This window comes from Primulina eburnea, chromosome 4 (genome assembly GCF_022965805.1).
Source record: "Primulina eburnea isolate SZY01 chromosome 4, ASM2296580v1, whole genome shotgun sequence".
NCBI lineage: Eukaryota > Viridiplantae > Streptophyta > Magnoliopsida > Lamiales > Gesneriaceae > Primulina > Primulina eburnea.
In genome coordinates this window covers 44805541-44827820 of record NC_133104.1, presented here as the reverse complement: position 1 = coordinate 44827820, position 22280 = coordinate 44805541, and the positions used below count along the sequence as shown (strand labels likewise).

Genomic DNA, 22280 nt, shown 5'->3' with positions numbered 1-22280 from the left:
AAGTCCGTGGTTATGATTGTACACCATTAGTCCTTACGACCCGGGACAACACTGAGGCTCTATATGCTAGGGCTGTGCTTTGACTCGTTTACCGGCTCCAGGAGAGTCATCAGGTGGCGAGGTTGGGTACAATTGCGACACATATAGGAGCCAGTGCATTGTAGTCGGGGATTCACCGCTCACCTACGGGTGTGGATATTCTATGTGATCTAATGAAATAATAGTGCATGGAATCTCTGGCCAGAGTACGAGATGTACGTTGGAGAAGGAGTTCTCCAAATAGTACACGCGATGCCACTATTATAGTTATCACATAGTTATCGAATTAATATGCAACCCTCGATGAACCAATGGTTGCAGATTCGATCGGGATATATGAGATGAAGGGACCGTACTGTACGTTAATCATAATCTACTGGTTCTTGCAGGCACTATCAGTGATACCTAGGGGATCATGGGGCGATGCTACTAGACGCTCTTACCATGATCCGATGGGTGTAATCAGAAATGAGTTCTGGCATTCTTGATCAAGGTGTTGGTGAAAAGAATGGGGCTAACTAGGGTAAGCCCGAATAAAGGATTATGTCCTGAATCACAAAGAGTTGTGAACCCACGGCTAGCTGTATCCCTGAACCATTGAGGGTCACACAAGCACTGGATTGTTTGTTCCCGTTGAGAGAATAAATTCAAAGAGTTGAATTTATATTATGATATAGTAAATTCAAGGAGTTGAATTTATGATAATTGAATTTTGAGAAAATAAATTCAAGGAGTTGAATTTATAAGATAGTAAATTCAAGAAGTTGAGTTTATGAAATTTGGAGAGAATAAATTCAAGGAGTTGAATTTATGAAATTTGAGAACTTAATTTATTAAACTCAAATGTTGGGTTTATTAAATATTAAATTTTGGAGGTGATAGAAATTCAAGGAGTTGAATTTATAATTTAAATAATAAATTCAAATGTTGAATTTATAATGTATTTAATTCATTAAGCTCAAGAGTTGAGTTGATTAATTAATAAATTAAATATGGTAGATAATATGTTTAATGGGCTTGTAGGAGTACAAGTCCAACATATTAAATAATTAAAGTTATTAATAGGCCTTGATTAATGGATTAAACTAGTGTGACTAGCCTAATTAATTAATCAAGCCTATTAAGGTTAATTATGAAATTTAGGTCAAGATTATTGTGTTTAAGGAAATAAATATATATATTGACCTAGCCTCCACTATTCCTATTTTGTGGTTCACGAAGATTGCATCCGAGAGTTTCATGATTTGTCATGAAAATATTTGTAGAATCTTTAAATTGATTTAATTATCTCATTAATTAATTAAATTGAAGATTAGACATAATTATAAGGATTTGATCCTTATTTTACGTGAATGCATCCAAAAATTCTTTTGGCAAGATTCATGTAAACTTTCGGCTCTTCTAATATCAAACAAGGGGCTCCTCTCGAAAATTCTTTCAAAAAAAAAGGAAAAGAAAAATTCGGCTTGGGTGTTGAGTCGATTTTTCGTGTTCTAACTCTACGCAAAATTCTTCTAATTTTCTAGTGCAAGTTAGAAGAGGAACAAATAATCTGGTCGTGGACCTAATTCGGAGATCGAAGAATGTTCGTAGGGATTTACAACAAGAGCTACGTCCGCTAATACCGGAGTAGTTGGAGCCACGTGATTTATTCACCAAAGGTATAACTTTTAACACCCTATGAATGTTTTAGTTAAAATCATACGAGCGTCCAAACATATTTTGATTGTCAAAATAAAAATAAAATTTTAAAACTTCCGCTGCGTTTGGGCGTGTAGAAAACTCGGATCCAACAAAAACTACAATACATTTTGTGCTAGAAATGTTGATTATCTTCGGCGGCTCCGCATTTACAAATCTTTTCATCTCGTGTGGATCAAATGGGATTGTATGGATGTGTGATATGGGTCAGAAATTGAAAATAAAATTACTTTAGAATTATATAGTTGAGAGGTTTTTTATTTTCTCGTTCGCCTGCAAAGAATATTTAGTTGAGCATATTTCTCACTCATATCTTGCAGGGATGCAATTCTAGGACCCAATTTGCAGCAAAACAATAAACTTAGATAGATATGATGATGTAGCGTAACCATATATGTACATTGTTGCTACGGATATTGTCTGTCACCATTCCTTCTCATTTGATTAATATTGTCTGCCAATAATCAAATAAAGAAACGAATTAATACATTAGAGGATAAAGGGATTTCACCTTAAGATTTCAAGTGGAGGACTTGGAAAACGTATGTGTAAAAAGATAAAATTGTATGTAAGCTATAAGGTAATATGTGTTATCATTTTACGTATATTATGTATTAGTTGAATTCTTTGTACAAAATATTTTAAAAAAAATTTAGTCATGATACCAAGTGTTTTGGCTCTAGCGGAACTACTATTTCATTTTCAATGTTATTTAACACGTGAGGGTATCAATTATCCTAGCGAGAAAAATAAAAACTAGATGACATTACAATTATCCAAATTTAACACGTGAGGATATCAATTATCTATTGCGAGCATATCCTGGCCCGTGACACAGTACAAAACAATAATGTCTCGCGTTCTCTTACAGAATTCTTCACAAAACAACCGCTAGACTCTGTTACATTGATCTGATGGCAGGACAAACAGATTTTCTTTCAGGTGACCAAGAATCTGACAGAATGAAAATGCTGAAATCTTTTGATGAAACAGAAGCTGGTGTCAAAGGCCTGGTAGATTCTGGACTATCGAAAGTTCCTAAGATTTTTGTCAGGCCATTTGAGGAGCTAACTCAAGAATATTCTCACAAGAGGACGCAAACCCAGGTTCCTGTAATTGATCTTGACGAAGTTCAGGAACCCGACAAGCCAAAATCCATGGATCTGAACCAAGATTTAACTTGTAAAAAGGCTCAAATCAAGGTTCCTGTGATAGATCTCAGTGAAGTTCACGAAGCTGACAGGCGAAAACAGGTTGTGGAAGAAGTGAAAATTGCATCAGAGACATGGGGTTTTTTCCTGGTGGTGAATCATGGGATTCCGTTATCTGTTCTTGATGGGATGATAGATGGCTTTCGCAAGTTTCATGAACAAGATGTGGAGGAGAAAAAAAAATATTACACGCGGGATAGCACGAAAAGTGTGAGATTTAACGGTGGTAATGATATTTTTGCAGCAAGAACAGCTAGCTGGAGGGATTCTTTGACCATTTCATTTTCAGACCCTGATCGTCCTGTTGACCCCAAGGAATTACCCGATTCTTGCAGGTGTGATTACCCACTTTTCTAGTGAAATTAAACTAATTTATTATTCCTTGTTCTGCTTAATGCTTCCTCGTAGCAAAGCATGGATTCTATGGCGAGAGGACTGAGTGGTAATTCTGATATTCGCGGACCATTTGGTTTAGATTTTGTGTATGAACTAATTCTCAAGATGCAACTGTCACACTCCCTTGGCCCCGTGAAATAAATACTTTTCCGGAAGATAAGTGTCATGTGGCACTTTTGTGCCTCTCGACTCATTGTTTACTTAAAAATAGACGCACGTTGTAATTATCGTGTCTTAGGGCCCTGCTCCTGTTTCCGTAACATACACTATCAGAGCAGGTCTCAATGCTGCTATCAATGAAAATTTGGGTCGGCTTGATCTGTATCATGATTTCGAGAATATTACTTACCTAACAATAGCATACGTTTGAAGGCCGTTGCTGCTGAAATGAAAATTTGAACTTATAGCTTTGACTGTGGTTAGGAATCAGCTTTGGTAATAAGACTTTCGGTTTTATTCTATCTATGGTAGAAATTCATGTTGCACTTTATAAGTTTTGTGGTTTTCTGGCAAGAATACATCAACTGTTAAATGCTTTTGCACGTATTTCCAGGGACTCAGCTATTGAATACTCGAAACATATAGAAACTTTGGGAAATATTATATTTGGATTGTTGTCCGAGGGTCTGGGACTCGAAACTGATCGCTTAAGAAGTATGGAATGCTCGAAGGGTCATCGGTTGCATGGTCATTATTATCCAGCATGCCCTGAGCCAGACCTGACCATTGGAACAGCCAAGCATTCTGATGCTGGGTTTCTCACAATTCTTCTGCAAAACCACATTGTGAGTGGACTCCAGGTTATGCATGAAAGCCAGTGGATTGATATCGAACCTGTTTCTGCCAGTTTGGTCGTAAATATTGGAGATCTTCTCCAGGTAATTTCTTATCTATAAATAAAAATGTTGCAATTCTTAAGTTTTAGGTGATATTCTAAAGTGCATTGTTGGGTATCCAATTTTCATCCTTGGTCACTTCACTCTGCAAATATTGCATCCTATTATAAAACATGTGGCAAACACCTGATCATAGGATTAAACATGTCGTTGAACATCTATATCATAGTTTCTAAACATGTGCCAAACATTCAGCCAATTCACTATAGTATGAATGTACCAAGAAGTATACGGTAAACGATCTAAATTGCCATTCTATAGTTTTGCAATAGTCGATTCCAATAACCGTAGGGCTTGAGAAAAATTTCGTGCGTTTTTTGTTCTTTTCTATTTTTTGCTGATTCCTGTGCTAATTTGGCATAGTTGGTCTCAAATGGAAGCTTCAAAAGCATTAAGCATAGAGCAATTTCCAATGACATTGGACCAAGAATTTCAGTGGCATGCTTTTTCTCTGGACCTATAAACGAAGCCTGTAAGATTTATGGCCCTATCGACGATCTGATAACCGAAGAAAATCCCCCGATTTACACACAGATAGTGTTAAGTGACTATTTTCATAAGGTCCTGACTACTGGACTCGACAAGTATCAGGCACTAGATTATTATACGGTCTGAAGATCGTACGATTGCTTGAGCTGAAATTGTGTTATCTGAAATGATATTCTTGACACTTGCATCATGTTGTATCAAAATATTATTTTATGTTTGAGTACTAAGTTCTATCTTTGTTCAAATGAAAAAAGAAATACATACAGGTTAAATACAGTTGTGCTTTCATTCATTATCAATTAATTTATTTGATGAAGAAAGTTAGAACATTTCACTCATACGATGAATTTAATTTACTACGATGGGAGTGTAAAAAAACCCCTTTATTGTTTGTCAGTCATAGATGAGAAATGCATGTCGGGCGTATGAGCCTCGTTTTTAACTTGTCCAACAGTTCAGCTACTGTAGAAAGTATGAGCCCTGCTTTTGTTTTGGGTGGTTCTGTCACTTGAGCAACTTCATGTGAATAAAGTAAGGGTTGGTGGCAATAGAAGGAAAGAACGATTCATACAATCGTTCATAAGGGCAATGTCAGTTATGTCTAAAAAGATAATCTCTGACCACTCTCTATATTTGGGCGACATGGCTGCTATGGTTCAAGGTTGGTTTTGCATCGTTTTTTTTAGCTTCTAGCTTTTAAATCGATTCGATAGTTTCCTGTTTTAGCTGCTTCCGCTGGTTTCTATCTTCAGTGTTTGCGTTCATCCGAGCTAGGGTTCTTGCGCGATTGTTCTTAAATCTCAGAGGCGTTCTGGTCTGAGCTCGTCCTGGTATAGTGCACAATGAGTCAAAAGTTGTTCGAAGATGAGGTTGAGTCTATCTTGGACCAGAATGGGGATGCTACTGATGATCCTAAATGTGATTCTGGTTCAAAAGTCGCTGAATCTGATCATATGGGTCAGAAAGAAGACACTGCAAAAGTTGCAGAGAACAATGATGCTATGAGCCAGAATGGTACTCAACGTATGAATGCTACTAGGAATGGCATTTTCTCTCGTATGCCATTTGTTAACCTGTTCAGGAACAACAGATGGCCAACGTAGCATATGACGTCTCGGTGACAACGGTTCGATCAATGCGAACCAATATCATTCTGACATTTGGCAATAACATATTGCATCCATAAGATAAACAAGATAATTTGTCTCATTTATTGTTGATGGTTTCTCTAGAAGATGTTGAATGTGTCCAATAAAGAAGAAATCATATCTGTTTTGGTCTTTAAAGATTTCAAAGCGCGAATTGAACTTGATTCTGATAAAAAGATCAAGTTTTCGAGGACTGAAAGTGAAATAGAATATATCAGTGATGAAATTAATGCATTTTGTCAACATGAAGGCATCAAAACGCAGTTCATGATGGCTTACATACATCAATAGAATGAAGTGTCAGAGCGGAGGAACAAAACTTTGATGGACAAAACAAGAGCCATATTGAGGACTGCAGGTCTAGTAAATTTATTTTTACATGAAGCAGTTAAAACTGGTTGTTACATCATCATTCATTTTCATTCAGTGGTGATTGATACGAAGATTCCAATAGAGATGTGGGCTGAGAAAGAAGCTAATTATTATCATTTATATACAGTTGGAATTCATGTGTACATGTTCTGTACAATGAGGAAGAAAGATCAAAGTTGGATTTGAAATCCTTGGATAAATTAAGGCTACCTCAAATGTTGTATTATGTTTTGGAGGATTGGATTTCACATTTAGAGGTTATGTCGGTTCAGATTATGCAGGTGATCTCAATAAAAAGAAATTTACTACTAGTTATGTGTTTACATTTGCAGGGGATTAGTAAGCTGAGTTTCAAATGTGCAAAGAGTTATGGCGTTATCTACAATAAATGTAGAATATATGACTATTACTCGAGCTTGAAAGAAGTCAATATGAATTAAAAGGTTATTAGAGGAAATCAGACACGAACAAGAGAATGTTTATTTGTTTTGTGATCATTAGAGTCAGGTCATATAAAATAACGTAATATATTATTTGAATATAAAAATTAATGATTTTCATTGGTCAGATCAAATCAGATAACCGTCTCACAAAGTTGATATGTGTGACGATATTGCATAACGTTTTTTTGTATAAATAATAATATGATAAGTTTTTTTTTTATTAAATTTGGAATAAGACAATAAATTCCAGTTTTGTCATTTAAAATAATTAATAAATTAAATAAAAAAATAACTAATTATTGGATTGGATTATTAAACAATTCAATCCTTATGAGTCCACCTAAACATAACCTTAGTTCTTACTCGATAAATTAAGCTAATCGTCAAGTTCAACAAAATGGAAGAAAGTCAAGTCCGTGTGCTAATTCGAACATGTTCACGTTTAACAATTTATTTTAAACCTACTCAGGCCAAATTTCAACCATTAAATTAACTAGAACCGGCATCAGGCTCAATTTTAGGATCATTAACCCATCGATAGTGCAACGAACTTACAAAAATGGCCAATCATAAACTAAAATCACTTGTTCATGTTGCCCAACAAATATTGGAAGGAACTTAATTAATCACGACTTAATTAAGAAGTGTTCGCAACTTCTAAATCTTGAGAAATATGGATCCAAATCGTTTCAAAATATGAAATGAATTGGATGTAAAAACAACATTTTATTGTTTGGGGTCCTAAATCCAATGTTCTAGCTAGCTAGTTTTCCTCATTAAAATGATTGAATCTTTCATGCTTGGTATCCAACCTTTTGTATGAGAAAATTTTTATTCTATATTCAATTGGACAGCTGTAAAATGCAACAAATGGACCTGGAATTTATTTTTTAATTCGTAACCATATGTATAATGCAGGATTCTCCGGTCCAGTCTGGAAAATATTCAGCCACCATCTCCCTAAGTTTGGCATTCTGTTGCCAATAAGAATACAGGGTTAGGTGGGGACCCCCTGCATCTACCCATCACAAATAAAGCCCCGACTATTTATTGTTTTGAACTTAATTCGCCGCATTATTCATAAATATTTATTAATTTAGGCCATTTTTACAAAGCTGAAATAATAATTAAAAATTATATACGAATCATATCTATCAAAAAATATCGAGAACAAAACATGTTTCTTATGTGTCTCTCTGTTGCGATATATGCATATGTATACCGAATATTTCATATCCTGGCATTATAATTAGTTATTCTAAAATCGAAAAAACAAGTTAGTAGCAAACAAAAGGTTTCCTAAAAGAAGTAAAAATAATAATAATATAAGATAAATTAAAAAGAGTTCAAATTTAAATAAAAGAAAAAGGGGGAAGAGTTGTTAAGATGATGATGATGATTGCAATTATAATTCTAAGTCAAAATTAGACACATATTGTCCATCAATTACAGCTTTCTATAACGTATGATAATACAAAATTTTAGCACCACTAAATGCCATCGAATTGCAATTTCCACTTTCTGTCACATCTTTTGTTAAATTGGTTTTTTAATGTGTAAAATAAATTGAATATTCTAGTCTTTTCTTATGTTCGCTTTATTAAAGTTAATTTAATCTACATCACTAATTAAGCACCGTTCTACAAAAAAAAAATGACATATTAATTGAATATAAATTTTTGTTTTTACAAATAAATTAAAGTTATTTTCATCGATCGTCTCATTCCATAATGTCTTATAATCACAGACCGAGATTAAAATCATAGATTTTTATATATTAATCCTCTTTTCTAATAAAAATAATTTTTAATATGAATTTTTTTTCAAAACACATATAACATATTTAATTCTATCTATATTTTGAAAATAACATAGATGCCTCCAAGCCACCAAAAATATTAAAGAAATATATTTTTTATTTTAATTTTTTGCAACTGTAGACAACTCAGCAAGATGTCATAAATTTAATTTTTCACTACGAGTTTTATGCATTAACAAGAAATAAAAGAAAGTATGAAATCTCTAAAGATGTATGTATAATCTACATATATTTTACACCTTAGAAAAACAACAATAATTATTTATTATTATTATTATTGAATAAAAAATCTAGCCTTGTGATTCTGATGAAAGTGGTTGAACTGCATTTCTCGAAGTACTCCTTCCATGCCTGAAAGAAAAGAATGATCTTTTAACCCTACTGCCGCCGCCAGTGCAACCCTCTACGGAATCATTTACCTCACTATTTATCTGCGTTTGCTGATGTGATATTATCTCTTGAACAGCTAAATACAACTGCCTATCGTCTGCTGAATCCATGGAAAAAGACCTTCTAATGGGCTGAACTGCAAATTGTTCATCTTTCTTCCTGCTGTCAATACATTCATCTCCCATGCTCGATGTATGGCTGAACTTTTTACTTTTCTTGCGCAAAATCCCGGGTTCTGTCTTTCTCGGTGAAGGGATTATGGATAGGAACTCGCCAGAGCTGAAATGTAATGGAGTACTACTTGAACGGGTTTGTGTTTCGAATCCTATTTCAATCACCACATAATCCTCATCTCTGAAAAGGGATTCATTTGTATAGGGATTTGGATCTTGAGCTGGATTTGAAGCAAGAACTTGGTTTACATGGAACTTGATGTCAGGGTTTGTTGTGACGGAGATGCTGGTTCTGCAAAGCGGACAATTAGCATTGTTTTGAAGCCAAACATCTATACAATCTATGTGAAAGAGATGGCCACAGTTGGGGATAATTCTTAGTTTCTCGTTTTCTTGAAACTGATTCAAACAAACCACACATTCGAAAGAGCTTGACCTTTCTGATCCATCTTTTGTATCACCTAATATCTTGAACTGGAAGGTTGGGATTGATCTTATTGTAGCCTGGTCGAGTCCCCGATTCTCGGCCAAAGGAGAGTAGACCATCAAAGGGTCTTCAACAAGACGTCTTCTGGAGACCGAAAATCGGGTAAACAGATCGATCCGGTGCCAATTCAAGCAACATTTGATCACAAAGATGTAGTAGCTAACCAGCAAGAAAGCGGTGGCTAAAATGCCGATAATGGCGACCGCTATAATAGGGAAACTAGGGTGTGATGGATGCAGAGATGGAGTCTCCATTGGAGAAAAACTTGAAATCTAGCTAGATCAACTTAAGAACACGGCGTCTTTAACATTAATGAATGGGTGAAGTTAAGGTTGTCCCCTTTCAAGCGTGGAGAAGCTAATTAAGAAAGGCGGGATTGAATTTAAGAATATGGTACTATGACTATGAGGACTGTTTAATTATGAGCATAGAAAATATTCAAACAAAGCGCAAGATTGATGGAGTTAGAAGGTTGGGCGAGGGACCGATTTGAGAAAATTTAGGTGGGATTTAATGCAATGGGAGAAGGGCAGGCAGAAGAAATTTGGATGTGAATAATGCATGTAATTTGGGGTTGGGTGGACCTTTTTTTATGTTGAGAAATGAGGGCAGGGGCAGAAATTTTACTAAAGAAAGTTTCTATGTAGTAGGTGAATATAGGTTTGGTCGATCCGTGGGGGCAGTGCCCCCACACCCAACTGCCTGCAGGACAGGATGAAATATTCCGTGAATATAGCATGGTATCTAATAAGAAAATATTTGGTTGGTAAGAAATTCATTATGTTATTATCAGTAAGAACAATTTGTTTATGAAAAATTAAAAAAAAAATTATAACTTATTATTTCAGAATGTTTGTTCATTTATTTTATATTTGGATTGAATTTATTTTTTCAAATATAAGAAAACATCATAATATTTCTCCATAAGAAGGCTAGACAATTTCGTGCAATGTGTCCGAATTCAACCACTAGGATATACGAATGAGTGGACAAAGGGTCCACCGTCCACTCTCCAAATTAACCAAGGTCGCTGACAAATTAAATGAATGTAATTTTGTGTTGGTTCAAATTCGTTGCGCTTTGCTATTATTTATTTCATACAACAGTATTCGTATGGCATTTCTAATATTTTATATTTATTGTTATAAAATTTGTAGTTTCCAGTTGACGTTTATCAATTATTTCATAATAGTTGATGAGATGCGGATGAACGGAGAGAGTTGGATCGGATAATCCACTGAATCTTGATATAAAGTTGATAAGGAAAAATGAGCTGTAATGATTTGCTGAACATAGGAAAAATAACACGTAAATGGGTGTCGGAGGGTGTTCAGTGTGACCACTCTGATGCTTAAGTTAACAGGTAAAAATTTAGAAAATCAGTGTGGCTTTTACAGAGTAATAAATGCCACTGGTGTGTATATATGTCAATATATGTGAATGAATTAAATGCAAAGCAAAACTGCTATTTATAAGAAGAAACTTACCACTTATAACCACATACGTAAAGTTCATGTCACGACGTCTTGACTTTTCCATTATGTCCAATCAATAAGATTATGTCAAGAAACGCTTATCGAGACAAGATATCACCTGCTCCCGCACTCGAGTGCGATATTTATCGAGGCATCTCGAGTAGAGAGTTATCACCCGCGAATACGCCCGAGAACTCGGGCCTCTGGTTGTCCGGGTAAATGACGTCCCGAGTACTTTCCAAGTTGTCTATTTACTGTCCCAGGTCATGGGGTATCAATGCTATATATGAAAAATGTTCATTTACTTTCCCGAGTCATCTTTAAATATAATATTACGATATTATCCTATGAGTAGACTGAAATTTTCCGATGAAAGACATACTAGCTACTCAATAATTTTATCCAAACTTGACACATTTTAAAACATCAAAATTTACATTTTCATATTTAGAGGATCCATGCTCGTACTGTTTTTTTTTTTTAAAAAATTAAATTGGATTAGCTGTTTTTTAAAAGAGGAAACAAGGTTATTTAATAATCAACTCCCTCGTTACAAAATCTGTTGCACAGATATAAATACAACTTTACTTTAAATCTGCCCGATATTAATGGCACCGTATAGATGCATCAAATGAAGCAGTCCAAATTTAAATGCCTAGAACCATAGTGGAAATTGAATTGTATTTATTTATTTATTTATTTTTATGTATAAGTAATCCAATAACCACCATGAACCCACATGTTTACTTCATCTGGACATAATTGCATCACTACTATTTTCAAAAATCATGTCATGTATAAGGTAATTAGTATAATGTCACGTATCAAACAATTCACGTTTATTTTTATATATTATTCTATGATTTTTTGTGTGAATCGCACATACAAAAATAAATAAGGATATTTTGATGCGATATTACGGTAATGCTAACATGTCATCAACCGTCAATTTCATTTCCTTAATAATTGAGATGCTTTATTTTTATTTTTAGAAATATACTTTTATTAGTGATGCAAGAAGGTGGAAACTTCCGGTGTTGAAGAACTACGACAGTTTTGACCCAAATTCGGAAGAACGTGTACTGTTACCCACTATATTAATGGCGAACCGAGACAAGAATGTGTAGGGGCATCTGCATCCGTTCGAATTAATCCATGTTAATAACTCTTCATCTCATAAAAAATTATGGGGTCCACGAGCCACATATTCATTACATTAACACTTTCTCATTATTAACACACACCCACATTCATTTAATATCAACTTTCATTATTTATGGATCCCACTGTCCACTTACTAATTTTTTTTTATTTTTAATTATTTCAATATCTTTCTAATATTTTTAAAATTTTACAACAAATATTACTAAAAATAAATAGTATTATTATTTTAAAAATAACTTAATTTCAATATTCATTAATTTCGAAAAATTATGTTAGCGACGGTTTTTCAAAAACGGTCGCTATTTGCGACGGTTTTTAAAAAGGTCGCAAATAGCGACTTTTTTTAAAAAAAAAATCGAAAGTAGCGACGCTTTTGATGTTGCGACGGTTATTCAAAAACCAGCGCAAATTGCGAAATAATGTCATTCATTCTAATGAATTTTTTGGCTATCATGTTAGCCAAGATTAATAATTCATGCACCCATATTGGTGCATGAACATTAATGGGCGTTAATAACACCCATTAATGCACCAATGTGGGTGTCCTAATAAATATGATAATAATATCAAAATTGAGGGTAAATAAAATATTGTGAAAATTATATAGTGTTTAATATGATTTTAAAATGATGTATTAATTTTGTATGTTTTAGTATAATTACCACGATACATGTATCAACAATTACAAAGGAATTAAGACCAAGTTTATACAATATTCTTAAATTAATTAAATGTACACAAACGTTACTCTGTTAAATTAATAAATTTAGATGAATCAGATTGATATATTTGGAAATTATTATTTTAGTCATAAAATAAAAATAAAATATAATTTATGAAGTACATATTTAAGTAACATTAAGAATCGTATAAAATTTAATATAAATAAATAAAATAATAAAATTTAAATAAGGATAATAAACAGTTAATATGAAGGAGAAATAGAGATAAATCCATAATCATAAACTCAACTTCACATTCCGTCTCTATGTCATAAAATTGTCATTTTCGCTTCCTGGTGCATAACTTTTTTTTGAATCCACTCCCTATTTCATATTTTATCTCATTTTCTCCTTTAATTCAATTTTATTTCAGTTCTTTATTTTATTTCCTCCGTTGCATCACTTTTCTTCTATTTCTTGATAATTTCTCATGTAAATCCCTAACTCATCTCCATCGATTTTCACGATATAGTTAAGTTAATTGGTATATAGTCTCCATGAATTTGTGGTATTAGATTTCATATGATATACTTGGACACAAAACGTGGTACTTTATAAGTTAGATTGTGGTATAATGAATATGAACATGTGATACCACCTTAACACATACAACGATAATATCATTTCATGTATATCATCTGTTACAAACGTACGATACCATAATACTTATATTAAAAAAAAAGGTTCATACTAATATGTACACAACTTTTACATGTTCTCCTTGTGAAAAAGTCGATAGAAATATTTGAATTGTGACAACAAGACATCACAAGGTGATAAAATAGTTACGGATTGTTTAGTAATTTATGATAAGTGGTGAAACTAAAACATAATTTTTTATCTTATTTCATATTGTTGCATTAAATTTACATATAATACATGATATAATTACTGTTATTTGATAGAATAATGATATTTAAATATAAGTTAGTATTTAATCTGCATGAATTTATGGTACTAGATCTTCGATAGTATGATATATTTTGAAACAAAACGTGGTACTTTATAAGCTAGATTTTGGGTTTATATATTTTTCTTTTAAAATAAAAAATAGTATTTACTTAAGGAGGTGAAAATATGATATATTATCTCACTTGGGAGTGCAGAATTAAAATACATTTATTAGAGACTAAACTTAAAAAAAAATTAATTTTGATTATTTTTCTCCAATTTACCGTAATATAAAATCTATTTCTTACTAAATAATAAGAAATAGATACTGAAACAATAAAAAAATAATAAGAATGGTGATATATCTATTTTAATAATATAAAAAAATAGAATTTATGCACTGACATTAATCTTTAACATCTCAGGTGCACTCTATACTTTTATTTATTTTACTGATGTGAGTAGTAGGGAAGCCTATTTTGTTTTATCTGAAATATTTTTATTTTCTTTTAAGCTTTCATTCGTACTCTGAGGAGTATAAATTAGTAATTTGATTTTTTTAATTTAGTTTAGATTGTAAAAAGAACATGAATTAAAATATATAGCTTTATATTTTATTCAATATTTCTAATATACAACATGTGTACCGAATATGAACTTTTCGAGTTAGTTATAATTAAAAACTGTAAATAAAAACCCAATATAATTATATAACTATGAATTAATTTGATAAAAACGAAAAAAAAAAAAAAAAGGACCAGAGAAAAGAAAATATTTGACGGGAATTAAATCCCCCAACTTCCAAAAGTAAGAAAGAATTCAAAAGCCACCACATTGACGGTTGACCAGCCCCGATACACTGCATGCAAAACTTTGGTCTGCATGGAAGGTTCTATCCATGTCCTATCAATTTTTCACCACTTGATCATCCACGTGGCAAATCTTACGCCACTCTTTTCTCCAACACGAATTTTTCCCAAGTAATATAAGTGCCACCTCACCTCAACATTTTGGACACACCCCACAACAGAACATTTTGGTAAACAATATGGACGAAGAGCCCAGCAACAGAGGCAAGAGTAGTGGCGGAGAAATCAAGTACAGAGGTGTCCGTAAGCGGCCGTGGGGGAAGTACGCTGCGGAGATACGCGACTCAGCGAGGCAAGGGGCGCGAGTCTGGCTAGGGACGTTCAACACTGCAGAAGAGGCCGCCAGAGCCTATGACAGGGCGGCTTACACTATGAGAGGTCATTTGGCGATCCTTAACTTCCCCGAAGAGTATAATTTGCCCAGTAGCTCATCACATTTTGTTCCGAGTCCGGGTTCGAGCTCCATTCAGAGGAGGGAGGACGAGAATAACCGACAAGTGTTCGAGTTCGAGTATTTTGACGATAAGTTGTTGGAGGAGCTTCTTGATTACAATGATCAGGAGAAGAGAAGATACTAGTAATAAATTCATTTACGGCCTCATTTCGTTACATATATGCATTATATATAAATATTTTCATGTATTCAATTCTAAAAATTGATGTCAAATAAGTACGGGTTGATTTTACATATTAAACTTTTGTAAGAACATATATAGATTGTTGAAATTCAATAGTGGGATCTTGCTACTTACGCAATATTTTGACTTTTCTTTCTTCTTCTTCTTTTTTTTTAAAAAAAAAAATCATTTCCCCTGTTTTCACAAGTGGGATTCTATTTTCCTGTAAGGCGATCTTGTCTTCATTGTTAATGGATTAAAGGTTCCAGTGTAAATTTAAATTCCAAGTGGGATAATTATAATTCAAATGCAATTTTTTTTTATGACACAAGAACCCATAATCACTATATTTCAATGTACAAAGGATAAATCACTAAATTAACGTAATATCATACACACTAGGTTAATCAAGTAATCATATTAGACGTACGAACCATGTATAACCTACGCCTGAAAATGTGGTGTTTGGATTTGCATCTGCATGGCCATATTAGAGATGCATGAAATTTAAGCATTCATCATATTATAAAGAATATCTCAACTAGAGACAAAAAAAAAAAAGAGATTATCATTTTTTTCTAAATTAAATACTCTCGTACCAATAAAAAATTGTCATTACAATTTATTTTATATATGACCTATCTCATATTGTATTATGATCTCTCCCTAATTTTTTAAAATTATGATACTGAGTTTTATTTAATTATAAATAATTTTTTTTAGAAAAATACTTATATATACATGCAACGAGTTCAAAATACACCAGTATATATTAAATTTGTGAAATCTTAATGTATATATCCAAATTTTAATTAGAGTAGGATACTTATCTCAAGAAGTCACGGGCGGTTGAAAGTGGTCAACAGAAGATGAGCTACGAACAAGATAAGCGCCCCGAAGCGCGAATGTCAAGCTCTAATCTTTTCAAGTTTAAGCGAGATTAACATAAGCTTAAGCGTGAAAAATCGTTTTTTATTTTTAATGTAATTGTAATTATCTCAAACTAATAAATAGATAAAATAATACATAAATATGATAAATTTAATTATGATGCATAATTCTCATATTTATAAAAGCATAAAAATATCAAAATTACAATCTTTATTTTTTTTTCTTGCAACTAGACCACATTAAAAAATGATAAATATTTGTCAAATCATTATCAGACATAAATGCTTAATCATTATTAAAATTAAAAAATAAACATATAAATTATAAACCTAATTTGTTACTTTTAAAAAAAATACATAACTTCAAAATAAAAAATTTAAAAATAATAGATAAGATTAATTGTGATTAAGTACATTTAATTAAACGTCTTAATTACGTTTAATTCGGTCAAATTGGAATTTAACCGTTTTTTCTGCTTTTCTCCGGAGCGGGACGTTTGTAACGAGCTTCAAGCTTAATCGCGATTAAGCGGAGCTTAAACGGACTTTTTAGAACACCGGCTACGAACAAACAAAATTCAATGATCAATTGGGCCAAAATCCTGGACTACTAGATCCATCATGTTGTCACGGCCCAATTCTCATATATACAAGTTGGCCCGAACCACAAATTAACTGATTTGCTCACGCAAACCATTTAAGCTAAAATTTCAATCAATTAAAAATCATAACACGCTACCAAAAATAATAATAATAATAATAATAAACATTTTTTCTTAAAAAAATCAAACGTCATAAAAAAGGCGTTGCGACGTAACATGCAACAAACACGAATACGGCATCCATAGATAATTCGACCTTTAAAACTAAGTAGCTAGAAAATAATAATAATAATAATAATAATAATAATAATAATAATAATAATAATAATAATAATAATAAAATAAGAGCAAAGTAGTGTAAATTTGGGACCATAATTCAAACGTGGACCAAGTACTATGTATCGGTCACATTTCTGGCCTAACACAAAACATAACTATCTGATTGATTTATCCAAATTTTGATGATGACATGTGGCATTTAAGTTTCGCCTAAATTAATCCCAAGATTCACGAACTTGCTTCTTAAACATCAATCTTTAAATACAATTAAAGCATATATCAATTTGGTATTAAAAACCACATATTAATTATTCCTATGGACTTTTCACGGTGTTGTTTGATAAATAAATTTTAAAAAATGTCACGTATGTTTTCAAATGACTTAAACGGCATTTTATTATTATTATTATTAATATTAATATTATTATTAATATTAATATTATTATAGTTCGTGCATGAACTATGATTGTAAAAAGTTGCACAAGAAACCTCCTCCTAATCCAAAAATAGGATGCGTCGAAGAATTTTCAAGAGTACTATTGGAAAACAAATATATTATTATAAAAAGGAAGTAGTTGTTTCTTAATTATTCAGTTCACAAGCTGGTCGTTTACTGAGATATATATATATGCCAAGACCCACAAGAAATTTCTATGCTACTTAAATTTCAAAGATACCCATCGGGGTCACGAACCCAATGAAAAGTCCCTCTCCAACTCATTTACCTACTTATAACTTTTCTTTATTTTGGGAGAAATCAAACTTGAATTGTTGTCTCTCCTTGGTTTCGATGATTTTGAATTATTAGTTTTCATGATCGTATGTATTTAGACATTTCCACCCATCCAATTCACTTGTCACGATATTGTCAATATCTCGAGTGTACTAGTCTAGAACGATAATTAACGCCATAATTGTACTTAGGATCATGTGGAGCAAGTGATCATTAATATCAATTAATGACATGCTATTTTTTTTTATTTAATTATCAAAATACGTAGTATGTGACATATTTAGTATTCATCGTGATCAGTTTATTTATAATATTTAATTTTCCCAAATAATAGTCATGGACGTGAATTAAAGATGCTAGTAAAGATTTACAGTTAAATTAGTTCACATGAATCCCAAATTATTATAAAATTAGTAATTAAGAATAAACACGCAATGACGATATCTATCAGCATCGCAGTAGATGCTCATTTTGTTACACAAACGAAAAGTACAAAGGAAATGCATGCATTTCAAGGAATTCCCGAATATTTCATCCACGATATATAACACTTTATTATATTATATTTTGGATTTTGATTGACTAAATGAAAAATTTTCCAATAATCATTGGACCAATTGTTACAATCTAAACTTTTCATTCAAAATCTTATACTTATCTTTATGTTTATGTATCATAATTAAATAAGTACACGCGAACTACTTTTATTTAATTATTATAAAAAGAAAACGAAGAAATGAAATAAATTTATGCTTGTATTATTTGTGTGTGTAAAAGAGATGGAATATCGATCGACGGTAGGGAATGAGTCCAATGTTTTCATCTGACATGGCCTCCTCGTATCTTTTGAATTAACCACGTGTAACATTTGTTCGTTACACTTGCAATTATATATATATATATATATATATATATATATATATATATATATATATATATATATATATATATTATATGACATATCTCGCATATTTTTTAAGAGAGTTCATGCTTAAAATGATAAGTAATATATATTTTTTATTAATCAAATTAGATTGAATATTTGTCTTATAAAAATTACTCATGATACCATCTCAAAGAATCTTTTGTTATATATATATATATATATATATATATATTGAAAATGATATTTTTAAATATAGTTAATGGATTATATCTTTTTCATCATATAAATTTTGTTTACTCAAGCAACTGAAATATATTCGTTTATCCACCAAAAAAAAGTTATGATAAGAGGAACACACATTAATTTTTCCATCACATTTACTATTTACTTTAAAAGCTGTAACTGCTAATATTTAAGTCTATAATTTTTTTTTTTCATTTTTATAACCAATGTTTTTATAACAGGATGGATGATTGAAATAGACTATCTTATAAATATTGTTCAACTGACTAGATTGTTCAACACAAATAGTCGAAACAAAAAAAATTAAATTATACAAAATAATAATATAATATATTAAATAATATATTTTAAATTCCAAAGTGTAAACAAGCCCGTAGAAACTCATTGATATCAGAAGCCATATTTAATTAAGATGTTCCATTTTAACAAATAAATTTTCAATCTCGTTATTAAATTTCTTCGTTTTCAAGCTTTGAAGCAGATTACCCGTAAAAGAATCATATATATATATATATATATATATAACCATTGCCCCAACATTATTTACTCTGCAAGCAGAAACTCTCGCATCATTTTAATGCTAGAAACATCGAAATTTCTACCAAAAAGAACCCACAAGCAAAGAACATAAAACCCCGTTTACAACTTCAAATGGAATCCTCAAAATTTTCCCACTCAATCCCTAATGATTTCTCCTTTGATACATCAGTCAAGCCATGGGATTGGGATTCCAAAACCTTAGCAAATTCCCTTCCTTTCAACGAAGATGATTCCCAAGAAATGCTCCTGTTTGGCGTTTTGACAGAAGCAGCTCAAGAACAGTCAGAATCCAACTCATCTTACGACCACGGCCAAACGAGGGATAACGAGGAAGTGAATTCATTGCCGGATAACGGAGGAGATCATGTCAACGAGAAGGCATACAGAGGGGTGAGGCGGCGGCCGTGGGGGAAGTTCGCTGCGGAGATAAGAGATTCGACTAGGAATGGAGTAAGGGTCTGGCTTGGAACTTTCGAAACGGCAGAGGAAGCGGCACTGGCGTATGATCAGGCGGCGTTCGCGATGAGAGGGCAGGCAGCAGTGCTCAACTTTCCGGTGGAGAGGGTGAGTGATTCTTTGAGAGATATTAGGCGTTCTATCAAGCAGGAAGAGGAGGAGGGGATTTCTCCGTTGATGGTGCTGAAAAAGAAGCACTCAATGAGGCGGCGTCGTGGCGGCGGCGGAGGAGGAGGTTGCCAAAGAAAAGGGAAAGCAAGGGAAATAAAGGTTGAGAATATGCTGGTGTTTGAGGATTTGGGTGGAGAATATTTAGAACAGCTTTTGGATATTTCAAATGAAATTTCTATGGCTCCTATCTGAATGAGTACTTACTGCAGTTTTCTTCAAAATATGTATATTATTATTCCTTATATTTTTCTGAACATCCAAGAGACAGGCCGAGATTTTCGCCTCCAAGTTCGAATTATGTATTTCGTTTGCGTTTTCGGGTTTTTGGTTCTGACAAACTTCTTCTTTTTTTGAGTTTTGAGCGTGTATATATGTTGTATAGGGCTCATCTTTTCTTATTTTTCCCTTAGCTTTCATCTGGATGTATTCTCGTATAATGTTTCCTTAAAACTTCTTATGAATCCTAGTATTTATACATAGAAGTTACATCTAATCTTGATGAATGCGATGTTAATTATGAAACAGGTCAATGAATACCAATTGTAAATTAAATAAATTATTGAAAATCCAATTACAGGTTTATGAAATTTAAGGATTTTTTAAAGAATACCGGATAATTATAGTTTCTCCATGCTAGGTACGTATCTCTACGCGTTGATAACTATTTTTTAACCTATATACTATTTGATTTTTATTGTCTGCTTTTTTAATCTTCTATTATTCCATATCTCAAAGATTATCAAGGTTTGTTGATACTATTTTTTAACCTATATACTATTTGATTTTTATTGTCTGCTTTTTTAATCTTCTATTATTCCATATCTCAAAGATTATCAAGGTTTGTTGATAGCGGCATGCAGCATATGTTAGTATCTTTGGATAACATTCTCCATCAGTAGCAGAGGCGTGCGCTAGGAATCCGTGAAGCTCTCCGATGGCTCAAAGAACTGCAAAGTCATGATAATGTAAACGCTGGATATATATATATATATATATATATATATATATATATATATAACAAATGTATGTCTTGAATGACAAAAAAAGGGTGATATTTTGGTATGTGAAATGTTTTTTTTTAATAAAATGGTACAATTTATGGCCAATAACAATCCCCTATAAAATGTGTAAGAGTGATTAGAATTCATTTGAACTTTCAAAAAAGAGATATGCTAATAATCTCAACATAAATCCACTGTTCACTACACCAAGAGGTTTCTTGAAAATAATTAATTCAGGAATATTATTTCAATTTGGGAGTTTTTCCTTCACAAAAATTTTCAACAATTTCGCAATAATTAATAATTGACTTCTCTCTCTTTTTGATTGCTGTTCTCATCATCAATTTTATCAAAAGAAAAGAAAAACTAAACGACTTTTGATGACTAATAATCTAAGATTCATACATGGATTCTTATTCTTCAAATTTAAATGATCAATAAAACTCATCTTTTCTATTAATTAATAATTTAATTAATATAATTCATCTATGCGTACGACATATATCATCATTACATTACCTAATCGCACTTAATTAATTACTCAAATCCTTGTTTAATGTCCACTTGCCACCCGAGGACCACTTAATCACATTGATATGCTCTATGACCTATAACGAGGCCCTATGAGATATAATTGATATTGGAGTAATAATTGATTAGAAAAATACTTATATTCTGTTAAATATTTAATTCTGAAAAAAAATATTATTTATATTTGTGTATGACCCATGTGTCTAGTTACTGCTTATCCGATGCCGATATATGTTTTGTATCAGTTAAAAATTTCGAATCGTAAAGTGTGTCTATGATATAAAACTTCTATGTAGATCAACTTTGGTCACTAATATGTAGTAAAAAAAATTGGACGCGAATTTAGAATTTTTGAAGTATAAAGGAAAATAATTTTCAAATTAATAAATATGACGAAAGTTGTACGTGTGATTACTGATTAGAGAGAAGTAACTGGTGAGAGGAGAAAATCTATAAGTGACAAAATTATTTATTGTGACTATTCAATACATTTGGGAGGATATATATGCATATAAATTGACTGATCAGCCTGAATAACAAAATATTGAGATTTTCTTGGCCGTGTATTTTGAAAGGAAAATAGGAATTGAGTTTGCCTTATAGAATCAAAATATCTGATACAAAACGTCTTTAAATCTTGTAAGTG

The 22280-nt window shown here is 32.2% G+C and overlaps 4 protein-coding genes across 5 annotated transcripts; 3 read left to right on the top strand and 1 right to left on the bottom strand.

Annotated features, from left to right (window-relative positions):
- The first annotated feature begins 2563 nt into the window (after positions 1–2563).
- LOC140829492 (1-aminocyclopropane-1-carboxylate oxidase homolog 1-like) lies at positions 2564–6354 on the top strand. Of its 2 annotated transcripts, XR_012117473.1 has the most exons (4): positions 2564–3286; positions 3901–4225; positions 4607–5393; positions 5485–6354. XR_012117473.1 is itself a non-coding variant. In XM_073192755.1 (3 exons), exons 1-3 carry the CDS (start codon positions 2655–2657, stop codon positions 4856–4858), a joined length of 1209 nt encoding a protein of 402 aa, XP_073048856.1. In that variant the 5' UTR covers positions 2564–2654; the 3' UTR covers positions 4859–6354. The 2 variants fall into 2 exon arrangements, 1 of the variants encoding a protein (XP_073048856.1); XM_073192755.1 differs by having other exon boundaries at positions 4607–6354.
- Positions 6355–8622: 2268 nt separating this feature from the next.
- LOC140830000 (RING-H2 finger protein ATL16-like) lies at positions 8623–10219 on the bottom strand. Its single transcript, XM_073193281.1, has one exon. The coding sequence runs from the start codon at positions 9816–9818 to the stop codon at positions 8805–8807; it is 1014 nt and encodes a 337-aa protein (XP_073049382.1). The 5' UTR covers positions 9819–10219; the 3' UTR covers positions 8623–8804.
- Positions 10220–14864: 4645 nt separating this feature from the next.
- Positions 14865–15263, top strand: LOC140830354 (ethylene-responsive transcription factor ERF096-like). The gene has a single exon (XM_073193625.1). The coding sequence runs from the start codon at positions 14865–14867 to the stop codon at positions 15261–15263; it is 399 nt and encodes a 132-aa protein (XP_073049726.1).
- Positions 15264–19442: 4179 nt separating this feature from the next.
- On the top strand, positions 19443–20526 carry LOC140829490 (ethylene-response factor C3-like). Its single transcript, XM_073192754.1, has one exon. It carries the CDS (start codon positions 19587–19589, stop codon positions 20292–20294), a length of 708 nt encoding a protein of 235 aa, XP_073048855.1. The 5' UTR covers positions 19443–19586; the 3' UTR covers positions 20295–20526.
- The last annotated feature ends 1754 nt before the right edge of the window (positions 20527–22280 follow it).